At 33.7% G+C, this 27,209-nt stretch overlaps 3 protein-coding genes across 4 annotated transcripts in view; all 3 read left to right on the forward strand.

The window, feature by feature from the left end:
* Positions 1-4,201, forward strand: LOC145314068 (uncharacterized). The gene is made up of 3 exons (XM_080153814.1): positions 1-152; positions 2,936-3,037; positions 3,482-4,201. The coding sequence occupies exons 1-3, from the start codon at positions 72-74 to the stop codon at positions 3,866-3,868; spliced, it is 570 nt and encodes a 189-aa protein (XP_080009940.1). The 5' UTR covers positions 1-71; the 3' UTR covers positions 3,869-4,201.
* Positions 4,199-20,000, forward strand: LOC145314062 (uncharacterized). Of its 2 annotated transcripts, XR_013877613.1 has the most exons (20): positions 4,199-4,313; positions 4,750-4,827; positions 5,762-5,865; positions 6,168-6,230; positions 6,674-6,803; positions 7,769-7,934; positions 8,198-8,265; positions 8,810-8,955; positions 10,459-10,555; positions 10,887-10,964; positions 11,503-11,645; positions 12,682-12,759; positions 13,215-13,297; positions 13,720-13,848; positions 14,800-14,954; positions 15,628-16,010; positions 16,191-16,287; positions 16,873-17,001; positions 19,266-19,599; positions 19,798-20,000. XR_013877613.1 is itself a non-coding variant. In XM_080153805.1 (19 exons), the coding sequence occupies exons 1-19, from the start codon at positions 4,239-4,241 to the stop codon at positions 19,368-19,370; spliced, it is 2,307 nt and encodes a 768-aa protein (XP_080009931.1). In that variant the 5' UTR covers positions 4,199-4,238; the 3' UTR covers positions 19,371-20,000. The 2 variants fall into 2 exon arrangements, 1 of the variants encoding a protein (XP_080009931.1); XM_080153805.1 differs by having other exon boundaries at positions 19,266-20,000.
* LOC145314065 (F-box only protein 22-like) overlaps positions 19,989-27,209 on the forward strand; it is a 10,393-nt gene continuing 3,172 nt past the window's right edge. The window contains exons 1-6 of the mRNA XM_080153807.1: positions 19,989-20,123; positions 20,373-20,481; positions 21,225-21,306; positions 25,379-25,517; positions 25,758-25,855; positions 27,042-27,141. Of these exons, the coding sequence (XP_080009933.1) occupies positions 20,021-20,123; positions 20,373-20,481; positions 21,225-21,306; positions 25,379-25,517; positions 25,758-25,855; positions 27,042-27,141 (631 nt within the window). The 5' untranslated portion in view covers positions 19,989-20,020. The remainder of the gene's footprint in view (positions 20,124-20,372; positions 20,482-21,224; positions 21,307-25,378; positions 25,518-25,757; positions 25,856-27,041; positions 27,142-27,209) is intronic.

Raw genomic sequence — 27,209 nt, forward strand, 5'->3', positions numbered from 1 at the left:
CTGTATGATAATATGCGATAAATAACTATTAGGAAATTTATGTATTTATTACAGATATTTAAGATTTCAAAATGTCTGGAAAAATAAAGGATATTACTGTAGAACATTTGAAGGCGTGCACAGAAATGTCAACTGTCACAATGTTGCCCCAGGTGAGTTACTAATAGTTATTTATTGCATCGTATTATAGATAGATTTCCACGAATATTAAAATAGAAAAATACAAAATTAAAAACAGTTTTTCTAACAAAACTGGTATTAATGGAATATTGTCTGTCATATGATGCTATACATGATTAATTGTCAGTATGTCTGAGAACCGGTTCTAATCCAGTGGATATTAATCGGTTTGAACATTACAAGGCGTGGAGAGAATTGTCAGCTTTCACAATGTTTCCCCAGATGAGGAAAATAACAGGGGGTGAGGGGACATTGGGCTGTTTATTACACTTGTCCCTAGATTTTTATGATAACGTTTTCTCATTCGTGCTTTAAAGCTTTGAGGACTTTTATTGAATTTGATTGGTTGGTTCATTGAGATGAGTGTATCAACGTTTCAACCACAAATTAACATCTCCTTAGGGGACAATTTTGTGTATCATTATTGGGGAATTACGTCAATTTATCGGCCATTGTCTTATCCATTTAGATTTCGGGGTAAATACTGAACAAGGTCAATTATGTAACAAAGCAGGTTGCTAACATGGAAACCATTTACTGGTTCATCCAGTAGGATGGGAGGGTATGGTGAAAAGGAGGTGGATCTGGGATATCTTTATTTTAGCTAGCTGCCACTATGGGCAAATCAAAAACATTAACTTTTTTTCTCACATTTTCTCAAAAAAAATTTTACACCTTTTTGTAGCTTAGGTAATGAGGAATCAACTTTACTTAATGCATTTTTCTCGGTTTTGCCGACCAACAGAGATATTGGCGTTTAAAAATACTCATTGAAATTATTATTTTGTAAGAAAAATAAAAGTAAGACGATGTATGTCGTAACATCTATGATCTGTGTAATACATAAATATATATATGTATATGTATGTTTGTAGGTTATATGACCGTCATGTGTATATGGGGATTTAAAACCTGATAAGGATTATATCATGCTGAGAGGGAAAGGGGAAAATCTGGATAGATGTTTCTTAAAATTGACAAATATTTTTAGTTTTTACATATGATAAAGCAAGAATATTCTAATATGTACTTTGATGTGTATTTTTAAATTATCATTTAAAAGCAAATACATATCAGTAAACATTACAATACTTAAACAAACTCTTATTTGTTAAATTAACTATTTTTACCATTTTTTAAAGTGTTTAACTATTGCATAATTAGTTGGAATAGAAAAAATTACTGTATATTATATTGTGACCAGAATAATAAGCAAAGCAAAGCTTTTTTACTTTTATTTTCAAATTTAAGATAATGATTCTTATAACTTTTTTTGCAGATTATATTGAACACCTTATTACTTCCGTGTAATTCTATCTATATCCTTTTTTTCTTTTCCATTCTTAATCTCCTGAAATTCCTTTATATCATTTTACAACACAAGACAAGGTTATAAAGTCATAAATCTTTATTAAGTTCAATTCCCATTTCTTTGCTTACACATTGACATATACTGATAATTTTGAAATCAAGGTGACAAAGTTTTAAAAACAGGAATTGTTTAAATAAAATTAAACGACTTAATATTGTGAATAATCAATTTTCTTTTCCTATAACATATATAAAACATGAATATATAAAATGTAAAATGAGTTTGATTGTGAAACATATGATTAATGTTGTTTTTTATGTTACTTTGTTGGTGATTACTCAAGACTTCTACCCTATCTATGATAAATTACAAAATGCTGTTTTGCAAGAACACCGAAGATTCCTAGATAATGTTAACCGTAGTATAAGAGGTTATTATAGGTCTAAACTAGAGTTTAAAACTCCTCAATTAAAGGATTAGTCCTAAGGAAGGGGAAGGGTTGAAAGGGTTAATATAGACTATCTTTATTCATGGATTCAAATAATGTTTTTTTTACTTCAAAGTTTTTCTACATATAGGCTCGGTCCGTGTGTAATGGATAGCTCCTAGAATTAATTTAGGCCTTTAGAAATTAGAATTGTCCTATCCATTTAAAACTAAGCATGATGATTCCCGTAGCAAATACAATTAAGAAAGTTTAGCAATGCCATAACTATTTTGTAATGTCTATTTCTATATTGATTTATTAAAGGCCCTTTGAAAAAACACATTTTTATTGATATGCTATTGAGTTTAATGAAACTGACTTATACCCTAATAAATTTAATCTGTAATTCTGATAGGTTTAATGCATCCTTTTGTCCCTTCAGTCATTACTGTTTCAATTGCCGCCTTTGATATTTTATTACACATCTTAATTAAAGAACCCCCCCCCCCCCCATAAAACCCGCCCATTATTCAGTAATTAGCAGCTCAATTTATGAATTAACACCTTTTAAGTATGAATAAATAATACAAACTTGAGAAACTTTACGAGTCAAGTTCAATCCCAAATTTTCTTATATAATCCCCTGTTTCTTATTCTGTCTGTTACAAAGTTTGTCTGCTAGAAATAGTTGAAGCTGTTAATTTTCCCCCAGACCCATAGGCAAGTATGGAATTTGAAATATCGTCGTCAATGGTCAAAACTTAAGAATTAAATAAAATTGATTTTTTTATATAAATAAAGATACTTTTAAGTTTTTAAAAATGTTTGAATCATTCTAGAAGAAATGTGCTAACAAATAGTGCATATTTCATCCACTTAAGTATAACAGGAAAAAAATGACAAAAATTGCTATTTTTATGCCCATAGTGGCTGCGAGAACATCATGAAAATGTGGTCCAACATCTAAGTAATAATATATCGATTCTTAAAATTTATCTTCATTTGTTTAATTTCAGTTAAGACTCAGTATAAACAACGAATTATTCCACAGAAATAATGAAAAATATCTACAAAGAAATGATTTCTTAGAATGTAAATTTTGTTTCCAACAATATCCAAAGGAAAAAATAGACATAATCATTCTAGATACATACTAAATAAATTAACCAATAGGATAACAGTGGAGGTACATTCCAGACATGACATTGGTTGAAATTGTGTACAGATTTTGGTAGGTAATGGAACAATTTTGCATTTCGTTTGCTTAATGAGTCAGCTATAAATAGTCGCATTTCTTAACATAAAGCTTTTCTTGGGTATATTGTATCGTGAAAAAATTTAATTAATTAGTTCTTAGTATAGTGTGAAGCATATGACAAAACATAAGTTAGGTATGAATATTTCCTTAGGATAAAGTTAGCTTTCTAGAAATGATACTTCAAAAATTTCGTCGCATCTTTGTCTTGAATGCAAAAAAAATAAACAAAGGTGTTCGTCTGCAAATGAATCATTTTTTTGACTAATTTTGGGGTCAAATGAACTGTCTAGTTATATTATGTCCCAAGGACCACGAGGCAACTATTTGCAAGCTTTGTAAACGAGACCTGCCACAATTTGTTGATAAAACCAAAGTTAAACCAAAAATAGAAAAAGAAGCATTTATTGGCGTTAACACAGAAAAAAGTGACCAGCTCAGCAAACAAAATAAAGTTAAACAAAAGAAAATAAAAACTGCTGGATTAGTGCTATCAGGCAATGCTACAAAAGGTAGAGTTCTGTTGCCAGGTAGTAAGGATCCATCCATAACTATTCCCAATTTCCACAGAGCTGCCCTTGAAGAAAAGAAATATGAGGAGAAAAAAAGAAAATTAAAAGGCCTGTTGTTGCAAAACAAACAGCAGAAGAAGCAAAGCTCAAATTTACAGAATTTTCTTAATAAAATAGTATGATAAATCTATATTTGTTTCATAAACATTTAGATAACTACCTCAAATAAAGGATATTGTTAATTAAAAATAAAAAAATATTAAAAGATAAATTTTCTACAATTCTATAAATAGAAATATATTTGTACATTAAAGTACCTAATTGTTGATGATTTCAAAGAATACCTAAACAGAAACTTTTAAAAACTTAAGAATTTGGGCAGACATTCAGAAATTATTAAGATTATGAAATACATCCCCATACTTTAGTTTTTAGATTGTTTCTCTTTATCAAAATAAAATATACCTACCTCCGGATTTTTTTTGTACCTAAATATTATTTTTCTATTTTTTTTCTATTTTTTTCAGACTTTCCTGCCAATTATGATATAAAATGGAGCCGGTTCTAGTTTCAGTTGGAAATAATTTTAAAATCTGGGACACGGATGGATATTCTCAACTTTATGGGGTAGGTACACTAAGGAGGTAGGGGACATTGGACTGAAAATTACACTGGTACTCAAAGTTTCTGTGGGAAATAGTTTTAAAATCTGGGACACGGATGGTTACTCTTAACTTTATGGGGTAGGTACAGAGAGGGAGGGGACATTGGACTGGTACCCAAAGATTTTTCTTCACTTTTTTTATTTCGCTCAAGAACTTTAGTTACTTTTATTGACTTTAATCTGGTTGGTTTTAAACTAGTAATGTGTAAACTTTTTAACAAATAAATTTAATCTACGGATATACCATGATTGGTGATGATTATTAATATTTGATGATTAGAATTAACCTAATACATTGAGATTCATTAGAAATTCACGCTTTTAAAAAAAATCAAGACATCGTGTAATTGTGAATGTGAATACACCGCAAAGTGTTTGATTTTCAATTTCTCCTTTTAGTACACCCCTGAGAATGGTTCTGGGATTGCGTGCACGTCTTTCAGTGCTGATACCGCAGCTGTTGCCAGTTATATAAAGGTTAGATAAATAGATAGATATACCAACAGTCAGTATTGCGTGAACGTCTTTCAGTGCTGATACCGCAGCTGTTGCCAGTTATATAAAGGTTAGCTAAATAGATAGATATACCAACAGTCAGTATTGCCTGCACTTCTTTCAGTGCTGATACCGCAGCTGTTGCCAGTTATATAAAGGTAAGATAAATAGATAGATATACCAACAGTCAGTGTTGCCTGCACGGCTTTCAGTGCTGATACCGCAGCTGTTGCCAGTTATATAAAGGTTAGATAAATATATAGACATTTGGATTGAAAGTATTTTATTCATTTACTAGTGACTGCGCCCCTAGCATCTATTAGCTATTAGATATATACCAACAGTCAGTATTGCGTGCACGTCTTTCAGTGCTGATACCGCAGCTGTTGCCAGTTATATAAAGGTTAGATAAAAATAGATAAGACATTTGGATTGAAAGTATTTTATTCATTTACTAGTGACTGCGCCCCTAGCATCTATTAGCTCCGTATTGAAGAGGAGAGAATGGTAAGAAAAATTGCTTAAAATGTTAAAACCCATCTGTGAAATTTTCTTAGTGTAGATAATTCAATCGGCTCTCTAGTTATCGATATCTTAAGGAACAGAAAAAAAATAGAATGATACATTGAAAGACAGAGAAGGGATAATCAATCAATAATATTAATTGATAGAGATTCAGATAATAGAACAGAGAGTCATGACTAAGTACTTTTTTCAAGCTGATTTTCAAACTTTTTTTTATGAAACAGATAAATACACTTAATAATACAACATACAGTTAATTGGAAAAAAAATCATACTAACGGCAAAAAGTACATAGGTATTTAAGAAGCAAAAGAAATTTTTCGTATAGTAAAAGAGGCATAAAGAAAGAAATATAGCTGAATATTCTACATTGTTTTATTATTTATTTAAGGAGGAAGATAAAATTCTGTTGACATTTTACAAGAATCACAAATATTCCTCCCATGAAATTAAAACGCAAGGATTAGACAAATTATCTTACCTACAATTTCCTAGGTAAATAATTTATTCAAGATTGTATTATATCATTTATTAGCGTAGCTTCTCTATAACCTAGAGCCCTCTATCTTCTAAATTTTCTTTGCAATATATAACTAAAATAAGTTGAATACAACCTTGCATGTAACATACCTACTTCATGTGTTTAAAATACCATTTACAAGCCCTTACTTTTATCTTATTTTTAAAAATATGCCAAAATCTTCATATAATTCTAAGTTTCTTTAATTTTAAAACAAATATTTTATGTGCTATTAATAGACAATATTTCCCTTGTCATTACTGATATTTATATTTAGAACTTCCCAGAACCATGTGTACCTGGCTAGCAAAAGCGAACTACATTGTTATGATTTACAAAGGTAAATTCCTTTTTAATAGCGAAGCTACTTTAAAATTCACTTCTTCTGTGTCTGTCCGACAGTCAGTATGTCAGTCCGTAACGCTGGGGGAAACACAACTTTCTCGGCTGCTTTAAAAAATAATTTTTAATGAAAATTCCTATGAAATATGCATATTTAATTTATACATTATTTTATCCGTCTGTCTATCGTTTTTCCTTCATACTTTCATAAGATACTTTTTAAAAAGTTTTTATTATTTTCTGCATATTCTCTCTTTATCTTGTCTATGTTATTATGACAACTGAGTATCCGCACTAAAACCCACTCTGTCCGTTTGTCCATTTAGGCATAGCTAAAACATTATACATACATGACCGGATGGTTAATGGTTTTGTATAGATATGGTTTATTTTTTAAAAAGTCGATTTTTTATATTTAGATTCTAACTTGATATTATTCAGGCACAAGTCTCGGAAATCCTTTAGTTTAAAGAACGACATCAGCTGTTTTATATCTAACAAATCAGATTCCTATGTTGCCATTGGCTGTAAGAATGGTTCCATTGTCCTGCTTACAACTATTTCAAACCAGGTAACAGTTATTTATCGCATTGTATGATAAACAGCTTTCCGCGTAAATTGAAATGAAATGTAGTACGATTAAAACCAGTTTTTTAAGCCCCTAGGGGCCAAAGGCCCGGGCTAACAAAACAAGTATTAATTTGATTATTTAAAAAAAAAAGGGGGGGGGGGTTAATGCAACCATCTCGTAATCAGTGAGCAAATGGCACTATTGGTCTATTTTCCCTAAATCGAACAAAAAGTTGGAAAAGTAACGGCTGGCGGCTCAGCCGTTTAGCCGTTTTTTGCCTATTTTCAGGGTAAATCCATCATCAATTACGTAAGAATCAACTTTTTAAAACATATTTTTGGTTTAATTCATGTTAAATGATAGCAATAACCATTTTTAAAACTTCTAGTACCAACAGCTACCGTCTAGAAGCGTTTGATAGCGTTTTGGAGTAGAAAAGAGTATTATGTGGAGATAGGTTTCGTGACTAATTTGCAATATAGATATCCAAAAAATGGCAAAACGGCTGAGCCGCCAGCCGTTAGCCGTTACTTTTCCAACTTTTTGTTCGATTTAGGGAATATAGACCTACTCAGGATTACTCATGCAAAATTTCAGATGGAAATTCGAATTTTAAGTGCCATTTGTTCACTGATTACGAGATGGTTGCATTAAACCCCCCCCCCCTTTTCGTGGAAAATTTTCTGTGTGGCTGAGAACCGGCGAAAATCCAGCGGATATCAATGGGTTTTGAAGCCTCCTCTAGCCTGTAGGAAAGTGCGGGGTATATAAGGAAAACCAACATAAGACATTTTTAAAGCTTTCCCTAAAATTACAATCAATTTGTTCCAGAAATTTTGAGTTATTAAGCTTCAAACAAAAATTGTAAGTGTTGTTTGTCTGTTATTACTGACTTACATAATTTCAATTTGAAATATCTTTAATTGGACTTATTTATTTGTTTTATATCTCAACAATGTTTTCAGCTGTCACAGCCATTTACTGCAGACAAATGCGCGGGTCAGGTGATCACGTGTCTGCGCTACAGTTCTGTGCGCGCGGGATTTCTTGGTGCGTCTTGTGAGTCTGGTGTGCTTAGCTTCTGGGACTGTAATGCTAATAAGAATCTTTTCAATATTTCAGACCATTTAGGTAAAAAAAATTAATGGATTTTTATGATCTAAATATGCTTATATAAGATTGTAGTAAAAAAGTTTATAAAGGGCCCTTGCATTAAATATATTATCATTGGTTATAAACACAGTATTAAATAATTAAAGTTGAACTATTAAAACAAAATTAACAGCTGTATCCAGCTAAATTGAAAATGATAGTTGAAAAAAAATGTTCCTCGAGGATGAAATAAAAATTAATATATTGATAAAAATTTTTTACTAAAAATTCTCTTTTTTTAGCGCCTTGTACCAGTTTTGCCTTTTCTCCATTGAATGATTCATTAGCAGTGTCTTGTGGATTAGATAAGGTAAAAAAATCTTATGTGATAATAACATAAAAGATAAAATAAAATAAAATAAGGAAGAGAGAGAACACTTGAATGTTTTTTACAATAGTCCCCAAAGTTTTATAATAACGTTTTCGTATTCGATGGCTTAATAACTTTGGCGATTTTTATTGAATTTTGATTGGTTGTTTATTAAGTTTGGTGTCGGAACGTTTCAACCACTAATGTAATCTAATGAAGGGGTAATTATGTAAATCAACATTGGGGATGTACATCAATTTATTGACCATTGTCTTATCTCTTTAGATCCCTGAGATAAAATTGAATTGTGATAGAAATTATTTTTTTGTTAAGTGCCTACCTACCTATAAAAGATTTTAATAACTTCAACTTTATATCAACTATAATATATTTTGCTTTTTTTATTTGATTCTGCCGTACTATAGAAAAGTATATAGAAGATCATTAAAATTCTAAAATGAATCATGTCTTAAAAGTGTTGCTATCATCATTAAATAGAAAAAAAGTTTTACAATTTATTATTCAAATGTACCTACTTGTTTAGAAATTGATATGTCACGACACAAAATCTCGCAAGTCTGTGTTCAACCTACAGCTGGAGTTTCCATGCACCTGTGTCGATTTTGATACTGATGGTTCTACCGTGGCTGTCGGCACATCCAGGGGCAAGATTCTGGTTTATGATCTTAGGTAGGATATTTCAGTTCTAAATACGGATATGCAACTTGAAGTCGACTCTCAACTATTCACTTTAGTTTTATAAAGAAAAGGTAAGAAAAGTTATTTTTTCCTGGCACGATTTATGTCTGGTGAAATACTACACGTCCAAGTAGAAGTTTCCAGGCCCATATTTGGTAGAGTGACTGCGTGTTGTATGTTAGAATACTGAATATGTCTTCCTTACGATGATATTTATTTGCCAATATGTGATAATCTTTTTTTTTTTTACAAATACTGCACGTCCAAGCAAAAGTTTCCAGGACCATACTTGTAGCTTAATATATATTTAATATTTATTTAAGTTGGAAACTGTATTTGTTGTTGTTTTGTCTGCTCGTAGTCAGTTTTTGGTCCGGGTTGTCATCAGTAGGGTGAGGGGGGGGCGTGGTGGGGGCTCTGGAGGGGGACGTTGGAGGGGAAGAAGGCTGGTGAAACTTGGATGAGAGGAGAGGAAGGCAGCTACATGGGTGGGATTTTGCCAGAGGTCCATAGGAGTAAGATTTGTAGGATTATTTGGGCATGAAAAGAGGTGCTGGACTGTTTCTGGGGTAGGATTAACAGGACAGGATGGGCAGTTGGGGGTAAGAGAAGCGTTGATGGAATGGAGGTAGCTTTGGAGTTTAGGACAATAGTTGGATCTTAATTGGGAGAGGATGGTTCTGTAGTGCCTGGGGAGTTGGATTTCCGAGAGGTTGATGTCAGGGGGAGCTTGATTAAGGACAGGATTAGGGGGGTAAGAATTTATGGCTTGGGTGACAGCTGAGGTGTGGAGTCTGGAGATTGTGGATTTGTAGTTTGTGGGAAGGAGGGTGTTGTAGGGGGAAAGAAAAGGTTGGAGAGTAGGAAGGAACATGGATTACAGGGTGGATTTTTTGGATCTAGGGCCAGGGGGGGTTGTGACGTTGTGGAAGGATGGGTGGGAGGGGCGGAGGGAGGAGGCCAGGTATTGGGAACAAAGAAGGGAAAGGTGGTTCCGTACTGGTAGGATTTTGGTTTCTTGGTGGAGGTGGCTGATGGGAGATTTTTTAGTGGAACTAGTACAGATGCGGAGGGTTGGTTTTGGAGGACTTGGAGTTTGTCAATGTTGTTTTTGGAGGTGTTAGGGAACCAAACAGGACAGGCATAGGTGGTGATGGGGCGGAGGAGGGTGTTGTAGGTGGTGAGGAGAGTCTCCTTCTGGTGGCCCCATTTGGTGCCAGCCAGACATTTGAGGATTCTAAGGCGGGAGGAAATTTTTGAGGAAATGGTGGAGACATGGGAACTGAAATTGAAAAAGGTGTCAAAGGTAACTCCAAGGATTTTAGGGGTTTTAGGTGTCAAAGGTAACTCCAAGGATTTTAGGGGTTTTCATTTCTATTATTATATTAATTTGCCATATCGGTTAAGCGGTTAGCAAGATCCTTTAGTCCACATAGACAGACTTACATCCTGTTACCAACTTACCATTATATGTATAAGGATTTATCTTTCTAGAAATACTGCGCGTCCAAGCAAGAGTTTCCAAGCCCATACTGGTAGAGTGGCTGCGCTGGCATATAAACCCAAGATTGATAGGATGAATGTCAACCAGGTAAAAAAGTTTTGTCTTAAATGGTTTTAACAGCCAAACAGACGGATATACGGAAAAACGGACATCTTTGTATTAAAGATTAATAACACAAGCAATATATAATACTTTTTAAGGCAAGGAAGGACGGGACATATGATTATAATATTACACTGGTACCTAAAGTTTTCTAACCATGTTATATTATTCGTTGAACAAAAAACTTTGGGTACTTTAATTGTAGTGTTCAAACATTTCAAACCTTTCTTAAAATCTACATGAGGGGTCATTTTCTTTATCATCATTGAGGTATATTCGTCAATTTATTGCCCATTGGCTTATCCCTGTTTTTAAGGTGATGAGTGCAGTAAAGTCCACCTCCAAGTCTAAACTGAGATCACAAATATCAGCTTCTGCTCTTAAGACTGTCCAGGTAAACTTTTTTTATGGAAATTATTTGCCTTTTGCTTTTCCACCAGTAAAATATAAAATGTTACTTAGGTAGGTATTAAACAATATAAGACAACATATTTTTTCCTGATGAAATTTTTTTTGATAACATGCAAAGTTTGATCTTGAATCTTTCAGTTTATATATCTGAATAATACTCATTCTAAGGTTTAATTTACTATTTGAATGGATCCGGGGTACTATGTTTCAATTTTAGGCAAAGTAGACAGGTCCTCAGATGTTTATTTACATGTTTAGAATACATGGATATATTGACAGAGGAAAATTTGTTGTCAAATTAGGTTGCTAATATGGGTCTTTTCATTAAATCAGTAGGAGGGGAGGAGATGGGTTTAATGGGGTGGGTCGTTATTCTAGCCAACTGCAAATATCACTTTATTAGAGTACATGAAAATCTGGTGCAACATCAAAGTACTAATTTACCGATTTTTATTGCTGTTATATTTAGCGCCCGAAATGTGTCATTTTTTAGTCATGACAAATTTTACTGTATTTCTTAGGAGGAAGGTGAGAAAGAGAATAGTAAGCCAGAGAAAGTTGGTCCAGGAGCTGTCATAGCCCAGCAGGCAGCTGAGGTCAACTTTACCCCTGACAAGGATGCAGATATTATCAGCCCTCTGGATAATGATAATGCTTATAATAAGTATTTGTTTTAGATATCTAATATTTTAAAATACGCAAATGGAAAATCGAAAAATCTTCGAAAAAGACATTTTTGTTTAAAATTGAACCTAAATGAAACAACTTTTAGCACAACTGAAAAAAATACATGTTATTTTTTTCGCTAGTTTTACCAAAATCTTATCAGATCATATTTTAAGTATTTACATAATCTCAGGGATCTTAAGGGATAAAACAATTGATAAATTAATTTACACTAGGGTGGGTCGATTTTGGACAATTCTTTTACAAATAGCTATACAATTGAATGTCTGGTCGTTGGTAAAAGGTTGGCAAATAAAGGGTAAGGAAGCAAAATATGACTTTGACTGACTTATAGTCGGAAATTCATTATGAAACTGGGGAAATGCACAAAAATATTTAGCCCTCTAGCACTAATAGGAACTGAGATAATAAGTTGAGATTTATTGAATGTCGTCTTTGCATATTTTTTATTTATGAAATACATTTTTAAGTGGTCTAGTTCTAAAACTGAATTTTTTAAAATACTTTTTCGGTCAGAAATTTTATTTAAGTTAGTTTTATCTGTTGCACATCCCCTCTTTGTCTATTTCCGATATGAACCCGACCTAATGTACACCCCCAATTATGATAAATAATCATTAGATTAAAATCGGCTTACACTTTTATTTAAAACCAGTAAATCAAGATTTTATAAAAGTACCTAACTTTTCAAAATAAAAATTTGGTCCTAATACAATTCATAGTACCATGATCCATTCAAACCTAATAGTTTTATTACTTCAAAACCGTTTGATATCCGCTGGATTAAAACAGGTTCTCGACCATACTGAAAAATCATGTTTAGCGTCATAATACAGACAATTTTCCACTAATACCTATTATTAAAAAAAAATTATAAAATGAAAACCAGTTTTGTTAGCCCGTTAATTCGGCAAACTAAACTGTTTTTTTTTATTTTAATTCCCGCAGAAAGCAGTCTATAATACAATGCGATAAATATCTAGTGTTAGATTAATTGTTCATCTTTTTTACAGGAGGGAAAGTATTTCATCCCAGTTATTTTCTCCCCTGAGAGAAGCTGATATCAGTTTTAACACTCCAAATACTTTGAGGTAAAATAATTTGAAACACAAAAATTAAATAAATGTATGGAGTTATGATGTATCAAGCATAGAATCTTTTATAATGCCTTTAGGTTGATATAGTTTAGGGTTTCTAATTGGGTATTGATTTACTAAAAAATTTGATATGATGTAAGATTTTGCAGTTAATCTCTAGGGGATGGTAGGGGAGGTCAGAGCTAGATCTTTAAATCATTTTAGTGGTGAGCCAGATCGGGGTGAGCCAACTTTCCACCAATGAGAGCACAGCATTTTATGAAATGCCGCGCTGTGATTGGCGGAAATTCGGCGCACCCCGATCTGGCTCACCACTAAAATGATTTAAAGATCCAGCTCAGGAAAATACACATCTTTAGCATTTTAGATTCTAGGATGATGATCTATAAACCAGGGATCTTAAGGTATTAGATAGTGGTTAAAATTTTTAATTCCTTCTTTGCATTAAGTCGAGGTTCCTCCCGCAGAACCAGTGATGCCCGCCTCTCCACTGAAGGACTGTTCTCACCTGTACAGCTTGATTCTGGTGAAGGTAAATACAACAACCAGGGAGGAAAGGGAAATTGAATTGGAAATTTTCATCTGTGCCCAAAGATTTAAAGCGTGTTATATTGCTCCTTGTCTTCAAGACTTTTGGTACTTTTGTTGAATTTTGATTGGATAGTTCTAAACTAGTAGTGTCTACATTTTTCAACCATTATTTTTCTTCTAATTTACATACTTTTAAGTTGTGTTTTAAATTGTCCAATTGTCCTTCTGTTTACCCTTCTTTGTATTTAATTTTCCCACTTACTTTATTTTTACTGTGTTACAATATACTGTTCTTAATTCATTTAAATGATTTCCTCTGTTTTATTTATGGACACAATGGTCCTTGTTTTTACTTTCATTTCAATGCCTGGCTAATAAAATGCTTAAGTTTTTCAAAAACTTATTTTATGTGTTGTTTCCTAGGTTCCAAGAGGACAAGTCTAGCCACGCCCCTGGCATCTCCATACCTGACCAGTATCCAAGAAGAGGCTGCAGGTTCAGCACCTGGCAGTCATAAATTTCCATCACCAGCTAAATCTATCAGTGTTAGAGGTTAATTCATTTTCATTTATAAACTAACATATCTATTGCTAAAGATTTGATGGGTCTGACAAAGTAGCAATAGTCAGCTTCAATCTATAATACAAAGTATACGTCAGTCCGTCCCTTAAGATCTCGGTACCCACTGAAGCGATTGGATTCTACTCTTCGAGAAATATACCTACTGGTCCTGTGGTTGTGGTTTTCTTTTTTTTCTATTTAATTATGTTTTTTTTTTTATAAATTTTTACCTATATATATTTAATTGTTTTAATTTTTAAATATCTTTTCTTCTTTTAATCTTTTTTTTTATCAAATTCACAAAGATTGTGAAACCTCCCTTCTCCTGTAGGGGCGAAACCCCAAAAAAGCTAATGGCAAAGAAACATTTAAAAGATTAAAAAAAAATTGAAGGGTTTAAAAAATATAAATAAAAAAAATATTAACAGTTTTATAAAGTTATAAAAATACAGAAAATATCTAAAAAATCTTTTAAAAATTCTGAAATTTTACCCTGAACCTTTATGGAAAAAAGCCCCTAGAGGCTAGGGGCGAAGCCGCTAGTAAAAATATAAAGCGCCGGAAATTTTTTAGTAAACAACTCATCTTAACATAGATTAAAAGAAAACCTTGTACGTGCCCCGGCCCTAGAGGCCTCTAGCGTAGCCGCTAGTGAAGAATAAAAGGATAATAATATAACTAATTTAATGAATTGGTTTATGTATTATTCTACCTATTTAACTAATATTTTTCTAGGGGCTTTTAAAACCTTCAAAAGTCAAAAATAGACTTGGCAAAAGTATGAGAAGTGTTGAGTTTTTCTTGATTTTAGGTCGAAGCCGGGGCCGCACCAAAATCAAACGGTTCCGCTTAAATGGTCTAAAGAGTTCATTTATTTATTGGAATCTTAAGCACCAGACCAAAAATAACCTTATTATGATATAAAAGGATGTATTTTTTTAGCTGAAAAAGCAGAAATTCACAAGCTGAGTTTGGAAACCCTGACGGAGGTAGCTGCGAGTGTAACCAAGAGGAAGGATAGTTCTCCTGAGTATGACGAGGTGGCCAAAACTCCCAGAGAAATCAATATGCCAGTGCCCATCCGTCCACCCACCACGGTAATATTTCTTTGTAGACCACCAGCTTAATAATATGGCTTCGAAATTGATTAACATCCGCTGGATTATAATCAGATATTAGACATACTGAAAAATCATGTATAGCATTTTATTACAGACAATTTCCAATATTAGAGTAAAAGTCATAAAATTGATACCAGTTTTGTTATCCTGGGTGTTCGGTCCCTAGGACCAACAAATCTGGTTTTAATATCTGCGGAAAGCTCTCTCTACTACGATTCAATAAATAACTATTCTTTAATCTTTAGTAATTACTGATAAGATTTTAATATTTTATTTTTATTGTGAAGCTATACTTTAAATGTTATATTCGTCCGTCTATTACAAGTGAGATATTTTTTTTATTTCACTGTCCACAATGTTCTAGAGAGAGGAAATGTGTTTTCTCAGCTGCTTTAAGACAGACGACTGAATTTTCTATGACAACTTTGTTTGGCCATCCGTCCGACTAGTTTGCTGTGCTGTTTATTATGGTTACTATTAGACTGTAGCTAGATATTTGTGATTTACTTAGTTGCTAATAATTATAGATGTCTTTTTAAGATTTTTATAGTATACTTTTCTGCCCATCTGTATTAATTTTCTTAAAGTTTACTTAGTCATGTTACATCTAAAGGTGTGGATTCTTAATCTTAAAGATGTATTTTTAAAGGTTGAAGTGAGCTCCGATGAGTCATGTAGCAGCTACCCTCCCAAGCATAGTGGTGCTCTTGTCAAACCATTATCCGCCACACAATCGACTCTGCGCGAACCACCACTCTCACACCCCGACATTGTGAGAGTCAGGGATTTGCCGCACGGTGGCAGCAGCAGTAGTAGTAACAACATGCCTGTGAAAAGCGCGCCAAAACTGGAACCGGTTTCTTTGAACTTCAACAAGGAAACAGGTGATGACTCGGGGAAGGGAGGAAGCATAGGAGCGGAGCTGGAGAAATTCTATGCGGAGAATAGGAGTTTGAGCAATGAGCTGCAGTCGGTCACAACAGCTTTTCCTGGAGCCGTTCTGGACAAGGAGCTGAGTCCTAGAGAATCCAGGTATGATCATAGCAAAATTCAAAAGTATTTTAATAGGGAAATTTGGTGTTTAAGGTGAATTAGGAAATTTTATATTTAATTTATTATTTGTAATTTAATTGTGGTTATATTTAATCGATTTATTAAATAAATTTTAGCAATATTTTTGATATGTAATAATACCCTGATGTAATTTTTTAGGCCACTGACAAAGGGAAGTATTGGTAAAGGTGGGTCCAAACTTGGAAAATATGCAGCTAGAGGCAGCTTACACAGTTCTACCTCTTCAGAAAATGAGGTTAGTTTAATGCATCAAAGTTTAACAAGTTTGCTGTTTTTAAGGAGATTAAGTTTTTAATCCAAACAACGTCAAAACTAAAGACGTTAAAGATAACTTACTGCTGTAATGCATGACGAATACCTCAGGGATCTAAAGGGATAAGCCAATGACCGATAAAAATTACAATGACACAAAATTACACCTTCTTTACGTTACAAGTTTGTGGATTTAAACGATTCGGTACTCAAATTAATGAATCAAATAATAAAAATTCATTAAAAGTTCCCAAAGTTGTTGGGCCAACAATGAAATAAGAAAACGGTATTATAATACTTTGAAGACTAGTGTAATTAAAAGCCCGATGTCCCCTCCCTCCCTGCAAATAACTATTATTGTATGATAACAGGCTGTATTAATAGCAGTCTAAAAGCTTTGGTATCTTATAGATTGATTTTAATCCTGAGTCTGTATATCCTGTAGTATCTCATCAACGGCTTGTTCTATCTCTCTGCAATTTTCATGGAATCCTATTTTTTGTTCAGAGAAGGTTTTAGGCTGTTTTGTTGGTGGTTGAGACTTGATTTTAAACGGTTTCATATTAAGGTTGAAGGCTTCAACAGGCGCTACGTAGAGGAGGTGGTTTCCGAGGCAATGGAGGACTGGTGTGCAGGTGTAGAGCAGAGGATTGTTAATATGCACTATAGCATCATTAGGATTATGCAACAACATCAGGTTAGATAGATAGATTAATTAGATAGATAGATTAATTATATAGATAGATAGATAGATAGATAGATAGATAGATAGATAGACAGACAGACACACAGACAGACAGACACACAGACAGACACACAGACAGTCAGACAGACAGACAGGCAGGCAGGCAGGCAGTATAGATAGATAGATAGATAGATAGATAGATAGATAGATAGATAGATAGATAGATAGATAGATAGATAGATAGATAGATAGATAGATAGATAGATAGATAGATAGATAGATAGATAGATAGATAGACAGACAGACAGACAGACAGACAGACAGACAGACAGACAGACAGACAGACAGACAGACAGACAGACAGACAGACAGACAGACAGACAGACAGACAGACAGACAGACAGACAGACAGACAGACAGACAGACAGACAGACAGACAGACAGACAGACAGACAGACAGACAGACAGACAGACAGACAGACAGACAGACAGACAGACAGACAGACAGACAGACAGACAGACAGACAGACAGACAGACAGACAGACAGACAGACAGACAGACAGACAGACAGACAGACAGACAGACAGACAGACAGACAGACAGACAGACAGACAGACAGACAGACAGACAGACAGACAGACAGACAGACAGACAGACAGACAGACAGACAGACAGACAGACAGACAGACAGACAGGCAGGCAGGCAGGCAGGCAGGCAGGCAGGCAGGCAGGCAGGCAGACAGACAGTGTATTAGTGTTGAGCAGAGGATTTTTAATATGCACTACAGCATTATTAGGATTATGCAACAACATCTGGTTAGATAGATAGAAGGGTTCCAAGACAAACGCAGGAGTCTCAAACGTCGGAGTGGACAAACGCAGAAGTAAACACTTAACCTAACCTAATCTATTTTAGACCTTCTTATAGGTTTTTAAATGCCTAATCCTTGCGGGGGGCTTATTTGTACATTCATATCTTAACCTAACCTAATCTGTATAGAAATACTTAAAGAAATCAATATTTTAACCAGGGTTGTCGAATTGGGCACTTTTTTTGATATTGGGCGGCCCAATTGCCCAAAAGGGTTTTAGGCGGGTTTTGGGCGCCCAAAAGTGGTTTTGGGCACCCTTTTTGGGCAAATGTCGTAAAAAGCATATAAAAAGGATATAAAATAGCCTAAAACCATACCTAGACTTATTATTAGAAATAAAATAGCCTAAAACCATCTCAGGACCTATAAAGGCTCCACTGGAAAGTAGAACCATATCGGTTCAGCAGTTAGCGAAATCCTTCTCTAGATACAAAAAAGCTTACTGATTTATATAGTTAACTAGCGACTACGGCCCTAGAGGCCTCTAGGGGCACTTGAGGAGGGGAGAGTCAAATTTGACAATCCAATTAGATTTAAAAAGAAAAAGTAAAAAAATTTTGGGGGGGGATAATTTTTTTTTTTTTTTTTTTTGGGGGGGGGGGGTTCCTCCCCCCATTTTTATTTTTAGTTTTAAAAAAAGTTTTTGGGGAAGTGTAATTTTTTTCTAGGGGCGATTTCTCTTAGGAGAGTGGTGGTAACCTCCCCAAAAATAGTTATAAACCTTCCCAGAACCTATGAGAAGCTACCCTGTTAAGGAGAACCCGATCGGTTCAGTGGTTAGCGAGATCCTTCGGCACAAACACACAAACAAACAGACACACATCCTGTTACTTTAGTATAAGGATATCACCCAAAAAATAGGCCCCCCCCTCTTTTTTTAACCCCCTCCCCTTTTTCTCTACCCCTAAAAGGGGGGTGCCCAAATCTGCCCAAAAGGACCTTATATTGGGCGGCCCAAAACCGCCCGCCCAAAACTGCCCGCCCAAAAGCGCCCGCCCAAAATGACAACCCTGATTTTAACACTCCTTTGTTCGTCTTCTCCGACGTTTGGGACTCCTGCGTTTGTCCTGGAACTGATAGAAGGATAGATAAATAAATAAATAGATAGACAGACAGACAGACAGACAGATAGACAAACTAATATTCTAGAAGGCTGTAAAATAGTTCGGTCAACACACTATAGTTTTGTAGAATAGAAAATTGATTGTTTTAAAGATTAACTGATAACCAAAATATTAAGATAAACTTATCTATTGATTTGATAGATTGATAAATAGATAGACAATTGGGGTCATTTATCAAAAGATTTGTAGATTTATAAGTAGAAATATTTAGATAAAGAATCACATAGTAATGGATATGAAATAAAATAAATCATATTCCTATAAAATTTATTTAATTAGGAGGAAACTCGGCGGTATATTGAAGAAATTCATCAAATGGAAGAAATAAAACGACAAAATGAGAGATTAATGCAAGAAAATGAAGAATTAAAAAGATTCTTTTAGACTTTATATAGTAAATAGTTAATATGTAGATTTAGATTGCCTTTAATTCAATGTTTTAAATACAGTGATCAAATTCTTGTGATTTTAGATTTTAATTCATTTAATTTACGCTTTTTTTATACCTCAATTTTTAGTATTAAGCAAATGCATTTTTAATGTTTGACCTTTTTATATTTTGTTTTACCTTTTTATATTATGAAGATTTTACCCAGGGATAAAGGGATAAAAAGTAAGAAATACACTGGTACCCAAAGTTTTATATTCGTTGCCTTTAAAACTTTGGATACTTTGATTATTTGGTTTAAACAAGCAGTGCCCTAACTTTTAACCAATAATTTCAATCAATTGAAGGGTTAGTTTTGTTTCTCATCATTGGGTATGTACAAAACAATGTATTGTCCATTGTCTTAGCCCAGAATTTTACCAGTATGATAAAGCAACGAATACGCTTACAATGTAATCTTTATGATCTATGATTTTTAATATTATTGTATCTACCTATCTAGTTTCTATCTATGCATTTTTCTATGAATTTATAATAGAATGTTTATAAAAATCATTGTACAGAAAATAAAATATTAATAGATAAATGAAATAAATCCATAATTAAAAAAAAATAATGTTTCAGAATTTATAAAATTTACCTAGATATGTCAGAAAATGAACTAAAGCGTAAAATAGATGATATTGAAGTAGAGAATGAAGCTAAGAAGCTTGCTGTAGAGAATGATCAGAAAGAGGATATTATTGCAGGTTTTAAAACGACTGATCCCAATTTGAATAAAACCTCATTTCAATAATCTGAATAAAAATAATTCAAACAATTTGGTTTACGATAAATCATAAAAGTAAAAAGTTAGTGGGAAGGGGACATGATATCGAATATTTTTGCCGGAGTTTCTTTAATGAGTAGTAAATTCCCATTGGTATAGTAAATTGTGAAATCTTAGAAAAATAAAACGGACATACATCCTATCACTTAGGCATTATTTAATTTTCCAGATCCTGCCGCTCACTTTGTAACAAGTCAATATGAGCTGCTGAAGCGTATTCTGGCCCATCTGCCAGGCCGTCAGTTGGCGAGATGTGCAAGGGTCAGCCTGGCCTGGAGGTAAGTGTATTCTGACTCATCAATCTGGACGCCAGCTGGCAAGATGTGCCAGGGTCAGCCTGGCCTGGAGGTAAGTATATTCTGACCCATCGACCTGACCGCCAGCTGGCAAGATGTGCCAGGGTCAGCCTGGCCTGGAGGTAAGTATATTCTGAACCATCTACCTGGCTGCCAGCTGGCAAGATATGCCAGGGTCAGCCTGGCCTGGTGGTAAGTAAATGCTGATCCATCTACCTGACTGCCAGCTGGCAAGATGTGCAAGGGTCAGCCTGGCCTGAAGGTAGGCATATTCTGACCCATCTACCTGGCTGCCAGCTGGCAAGATGTGACAGGGTCAGTTTAACATGTTTAATATCTACCTAACTTGTACTTTCCATGGGAAATCTTTTTTTCAAGTTTAAATTCTGGCATTCTATCTGTAATTCCGAATCGAAAATCAGAAAAATATACATAAAAAGAAGTATTTCAATTGTAATATGTGACATGTTAAATTTCTTTGAGTGTGATTCATGACAGGAAAAAAATGATGGAAAATAATAGTCTAAAGTGACTGCTTTATCATAACTATTTTTGTCATTATATAAGAATACATTCTAGTAAACATTCAAACTACATTTCATTGATATCATTATTTACAAAAACTTAGTTTTAAAGGTATAACATAAAGGGTGTGTTGAAAAAGACTAAGATTTTATTTAAGAATTTTAAAGAAATCTCTTGTAATTTAATATCTTTGTTTGAAGGGAGGCGAGTAGAATAGTGATGAAGGACAGGGAAAAGAAAGGATTGGGGAAACCAGCGGCTTTCTGGTGGATACAACCACAGGTACTATACACAGGGATAGGTCACTAGTGATTAGGAAAACCAGCTGCTTTCTGGTGGATACAACCACAGGTAGGAATAGGTTACTGTCAGAGTAAATTATCCTCTCTAGCACTATTTCTATTAAGAGTCATTCTTCTTGGAGAGGACATTGAAGGATAAAAAATCTTCCACCCCAAGTCCCATGTGCAGACTTTTTATGGTAGCTTAAAAGGTTTATAATTGTACCCAATGTTTTATAAACACGATATCTCCTTCGTTGGCCTAAAAACTACTATAGATACCTACTTTAATAATCATCATTTACAACTAGTAGTGTCCAAACTTTTAAACCAAACATTTTGCTCAAGAGTTGTGATAATTTTGTCAATACTCAGGGACAAGGGAAGGTTATTCTGGCAAACAATGCTTTAGAGCTGATTTCTTAGATTTCCAGTTTAAACTTGATGATGAGATAAAGCAACTTTTGGCAAAATTTGATAAGAAACTCAAGCATTATTTTAATACTTTTTGCTCTGTTTACTAAAAGCCATGCTAAAAGGATTGTCAGATTTTGTCTGCACATTCAGTTTAAAGATGTATGAGCAGAAACAAAGCGTTTTTACAATTTTTAGGTATTTTATCTAAATCATAAACTCCTCGTAAATTATATGTTAAATAGTGAATAAATTTAATAAAAATCCTAAAGAGTGGATAGCTGTAATACTTTTAAAAATATTTAAGATTGTTTAGATATTTATCTCATATACAAATTTAAATTCAAAAAAGGTTTTTACGACACCTAGCAATAAAATTCTGAACTACATAACTATGCTTTTCCAAATCATACATTTAATAATATTTGTTGTGGTTTAATTTGGTATTTCTTGACAACATCTTGCCTCTTATTGCAAAACAAGTTGGAGGGAAGTGTCAAAATAGGGAATGTAAATAAGGAGCTTCCCTGAAATCATAAAATGATTTATCATGTCCTGCAATACTTGTACATAAAAATAACAAATCTTCTCGAATATTAACAATTTACAAACTTTTTACAGAATTTAAAAATGGGTAATTTTCCCCAAAGTGCCTTGTAGAGCACAGAATCCTAACTTTCCCTACCATTAATTTAAAACAAATTGTAAACGATCAAAGGGGCGGGATTCCTTTTGGTATAGCATTAAGGAAACCAAAAGATATAATCTAAATAAGGAGGGGGATCAGTGCTTAATAGGCAACTTTGTGGTAAGGCACCAATATATCTTTTTTTATGCTAATTTTTTATTAAGTTGTTCGTCAAATAGAATTTAGTATTTTATGTTTATCTATTTTTTAAAAGCGAAGCTTTTCTATAATTAGGGTCGGTCCGTAAGTCCGTACGTCTTTCCGTTAGTTAGCTGTTTCGGTTAATTTAAAAAGGTTAGAATTGTCCTATAAATTTTAAACTTTACATGCTAATTCCTTTAGGTACCACTTAGAAAGCGCAGCAACTCTATAATCGTTACCAGAAAGTTTATACGTCCATTTAAAACAGGCTTATTTTTTACTTTTTTTACAACAAATTTTGTATGTTAAAAATATCCTAGTCATCAGATTTTTTTAATACTGATTCCTATTACAACAAGGTATAGTGTTATAAGCGAAGCATCTCTATAATCAAGTCCTAAGAACGTCATTATGTCCTTAAACAGTAACATGAATTTAATCGGTTTTGCAACAAATAAACTTACAATTTTGTAGACATATGCATTAATATTCAGTTTATTCAGTTCTGACACTCTACTAGAGTTAATGTTTGTTTGTCTTTCAATTTCAGAGCTTCGCTTATGGATGTTGTCATCCTTGTTTTAATAAGTAATGAACAATAAATTTTATTTTTAAGATGTATTTTAATTATTGAATCAATATGAAACTTTTGTCTTAACTTGCCTTAAGGGGTTAATAAAAGTGTTTGAAAATGCATCAAAGTAAATATTTAATAAAATATTTTGTTTTTTGTCTTTAATCAGTTACAAATATTATGGAAAAGAAAAAATATTTAAGATTTTAATTTTAGGAAGTAAGTAAAAATGTTTTTTAATCTCCCTACTTTTGAATTGTTGAGTAAGAATTCTGTTGTTTGTTTTGAATTATTGTCTGCTAATTTCTTATTTAATATTGAGGTTTAGTGATGAGATTTAGCGAATTTAAACCCTTATGTACTTTACTATAAACCCTTTTTGATAATAGTTGAATCATCCATAACATTCAAAACTTTTAAAGGTTTCGTGATTAGATTGTATGATTTTAATAGAATTGTTGGTCAGAAAGACATTCCCTTGTCCCTGGTCAATACTAAGGGGGGGGGGGGGGGAGTTTGTACAGTTATAGGAAATTAAAATTCAGTATCAAATTTTGGCCTGGCCGTTTGGGCTTGTTTTTATAGTTATCAACCTAATTCTTTTTGTAAGCTCTCTTATATGCTTGGATCTACCTGTAAAATTTTGTAAATTGAATATTGGGACTTTCCCTCTAGGGGCTAGTGGGGCAAAAGACCCCCCGAAACACTAAAATTTTAAGTTATGAGCTTATTTTTAAAGATATCAAGCTGATTTTTTTAATGGAACCTTTTATTACATAGAGGAGTTGATTAGCCACCCCATATTTCATTTTTACACTCTACTTCTAGGGGCTTTTGGAGCAAAACAACCCCCCCAAATACAAAATTTATAAGTTTTGAGCTTACATGCCCCTAGAGGTAAGGTGCAAAAATGAAATATGGGATGGCTAATCAACTCATTTATGCAATAAAAGCTTCCATTAAAAAATCATCTCGATATCTTTAAAAATAAGCTCATAACTTAAAATTTTAGTGTTTCGGGGGGTCTTTTGCCCCACTAGCTCCTAGAGGGAAAGTCCCAATATTCAATTTACAAAATTTTACAGGTAGATCCAAGCATATAAGAGAGCTTACAAAAAGAATTAGGTTGATAACTATAAAAACAAGCCCAAACGGCCAGGGCAAAATTTGGTACCGAATTTTCATTTCCTATAACTGTATAAACTTCCCCCCCCCCCTTTGAACATTGAAGGATAAAAAATCTTCCACCCCAAGTCCCATGTGCAGACTTTTTATGGTAGCTTAAAAGGTTTATAATTGTACCCAATGTTTTATAAACACGATATCTCCTTCGTTGGCCTAAAAACTACTATAGATACCTACTTTAATAATCATCATTTACAACTAGTAGTGTCCAAACTTTTAAACCAAACATTTTGCTCAAGAGTTGTGATAATTTTGTCAATACTAAGGGGGGGGGGGGGAGTTTGTACAGTTATAGGAAATTAAAATTCAGTATCAAATTTTGGCCTGGCCGTTTGGGCTTGTTTTTATAGTTATCAACCTAATTCTTTTTGTAAGCTCTCTTATATGATTGGATCTACCTGTAAAATGTTGTAAATTGAATTTTGGGACTTTCCCTCTAGGGGCTAGTGGGGCAAAAGACCCCCCGAAACACTAAAATTTTAAGTTATGAGCTTATTTTTAAAGATATCAAGCTGATTTTTTTAATGGAACCTTTTATTACATAGAGGAGTTGATTAGCCACCCCATATTTCATTTTTACACTCTACTTCTAGGGGCTTTTGGAGCAAAACAACCCCCCCCCAAATACAAAATTTATAAGTTTTGAGCTTACATGCCCCTAGAGGTAAGGTGCAAAAATGAAATATGGGATGGCTAATCAACTCATTTATGCAATAAAAGCTTCCATTAAAAAATCATCTCGATATCTTTAAAAATAAGCTCATAACTTAAAATTTTAGTGTTTCGGGGGGTCTTTTGCCCCACTAGCTCCTAGAGGGAAAGTCCCAATATTCAATTTACAAAATTTTACAGGTAGATCCAAGCATATAAGAGAGCTTACAAAAAGAATTAGGTTGATAACTATAAAAACAAGCCCAAACGGCCAGGCCAAAATTTGATACTGAATTTTAATTTCCTATAACTGTACAAACTCCCCCCCCCCCCCCTTGGTGGGGATGTAAATCAATTTATCTGTTTTATTGCAAGTTGGAGTTTAAAACCTTTAAAAAGAATAATAATTCTTATTTGTAGGATCTGAAATCTAGCAGCTTTAAGAACAACCTGGTGGAAAAACAAATTGCTGAGGATTTTTCACAAAAATTGGACGATTTTTCTGCTACAGTCAAATTTACACCTAAAGTTGTTATTATTTTTAACACTCCACATCAAGGTATATTTTATTGTTTTTTACTGCATAACAAAATCTTTTTCAAGTCTAGATTAACAATTTTAGCTAAACTGAAAAATCATGTATAGCATCATATTACAGAAAGTTTTCCACGAATATGAAAACAAAAAGAAAATACAAGAGTCCTTTTTTAATTTTTCTTTTTACTATCGCGAAAGCTGTCTATAATACGATGCGATAAATGACTATTTTTAACTTTTCTTATTAATGTGTTATTTTCAGGAAAGGAAGAATATCAACGTGAATATATACTAAAGAAAAAGTTTCCAAAAGCAATGATATTTGGTGGTAATTCTTTTGGTCTGGTTGGCACTGATCAAAGGAATCACACAAATAAATCCTAGAATTTAAAGTAATAAGATTTTTTTGGTCTGAAGCTTAAGATATCCAAAACTGCTGATTCTAAAGCGTTCAACTCTTTAGTGATGCTCTATAAATGTCTTTTGGTGGTTTTGGGCTATTTTTCTGACCTTATTGGATACTACTAAATAACCTTGTTAGGTTAGGGGCGTCGTAGCTCAGTGGTAACGCACTGAGTTACGGTGATGAGAGTTCGAGTTCTAGTCCCCATGTGGCAACTCGAATTTCTCAGTTGAATACATTCACACAACTTCCCCTGGTTGTGTGAGAAGGGGATTATTGAGTAAGTTTGGATACTTAATAGTCACGTACATAATATCAGTACTACCCTTATCCCAAGCTCCTCTGCGGAGAGCGTCATTCATTACGGTGACTTAATTTGGGACACCTGCCATACTCGGCGAGGGTGAGGTAATAATGAGTAGCTCTCATGAGATAGCGGGTCAAGTCATAATGTGCTTGAACGTGGAGCTTGATAGCCCTAGTGGCTATACAAAAGTGTCTCAGCCTACTCCATGACTACTTAGGTCCAAACCCTAAGAGACTATGGCTAATCAATCAATCAATCAAAGGTTAGGGCCAACCACAGGGGTTTGTTGTTGTTTAGAATTAATTTACCCACTCCCTTATTTTCAAAAAGGCAGAAGACCGGTTTTCATAGATCGCCAGGAAATTTGAGGGAAAGCACCAAAGGTAGTAAAGGAGTATTTGTAACATTCATTGATTAACATAATAAACAATATACCTGTCACAATTATGATTACTGGAGTGGCAGAAGTTGGTGGGAAAAAAAAGATTTTACTTTATATCAATGTAATGGCCCTGTAATCAATAAAGATAAAGATTTATTGAGAGCAAGAGTTAGGTAGGTGTATCTCCATCTAGCGATAACACTTTTATTATAAGATTATAAATACTGAGCTTTTACAGGTTTTAATTTTATTACTGGAAAAAAAACGAGCAAAATATATGAAGTTAATTAGGTATTTGATTGTCCTGCATAATGCATATTTACTTATCTAAAACATTTTGTGAAGTTGTCCTTGATGAGAAAACATTAAAAGTTTTCGGCTGAATAAATGGGTCCTTGCAGAATTTATGTATTTATTAGTAAACTCTAACACTTATGATGAATATTGTGTTGCTAGTGGACAGGCATTTGAGAGTGAGGAGAATAGAAAACCTGTGTCAAAATGTTCCTTGCTGTTTATACCTCCCTGGCCTGGGGTCAAGTTTACAACTATAGGCAATTGTAGTCTTTATCAGAGAGAGTTGGGTGTTTATTACACTAGTCCCCAAAGTTTTAAAATAACC

Source organism: Acartia tonsa, chromosome 3 (genome assembly GCF_053477335.1).
Source record: "Acartia tonsa isolate MP-2025a chromosome 3, ASM5347733v1, whole genome shotgun sequence".
NCBI classification, from domain to species: Eukaryota; Metazoa; Arthropoda; class Copepoda; order Calanoida; family Acartiidae; genus Acartia; species Acartia tonsa.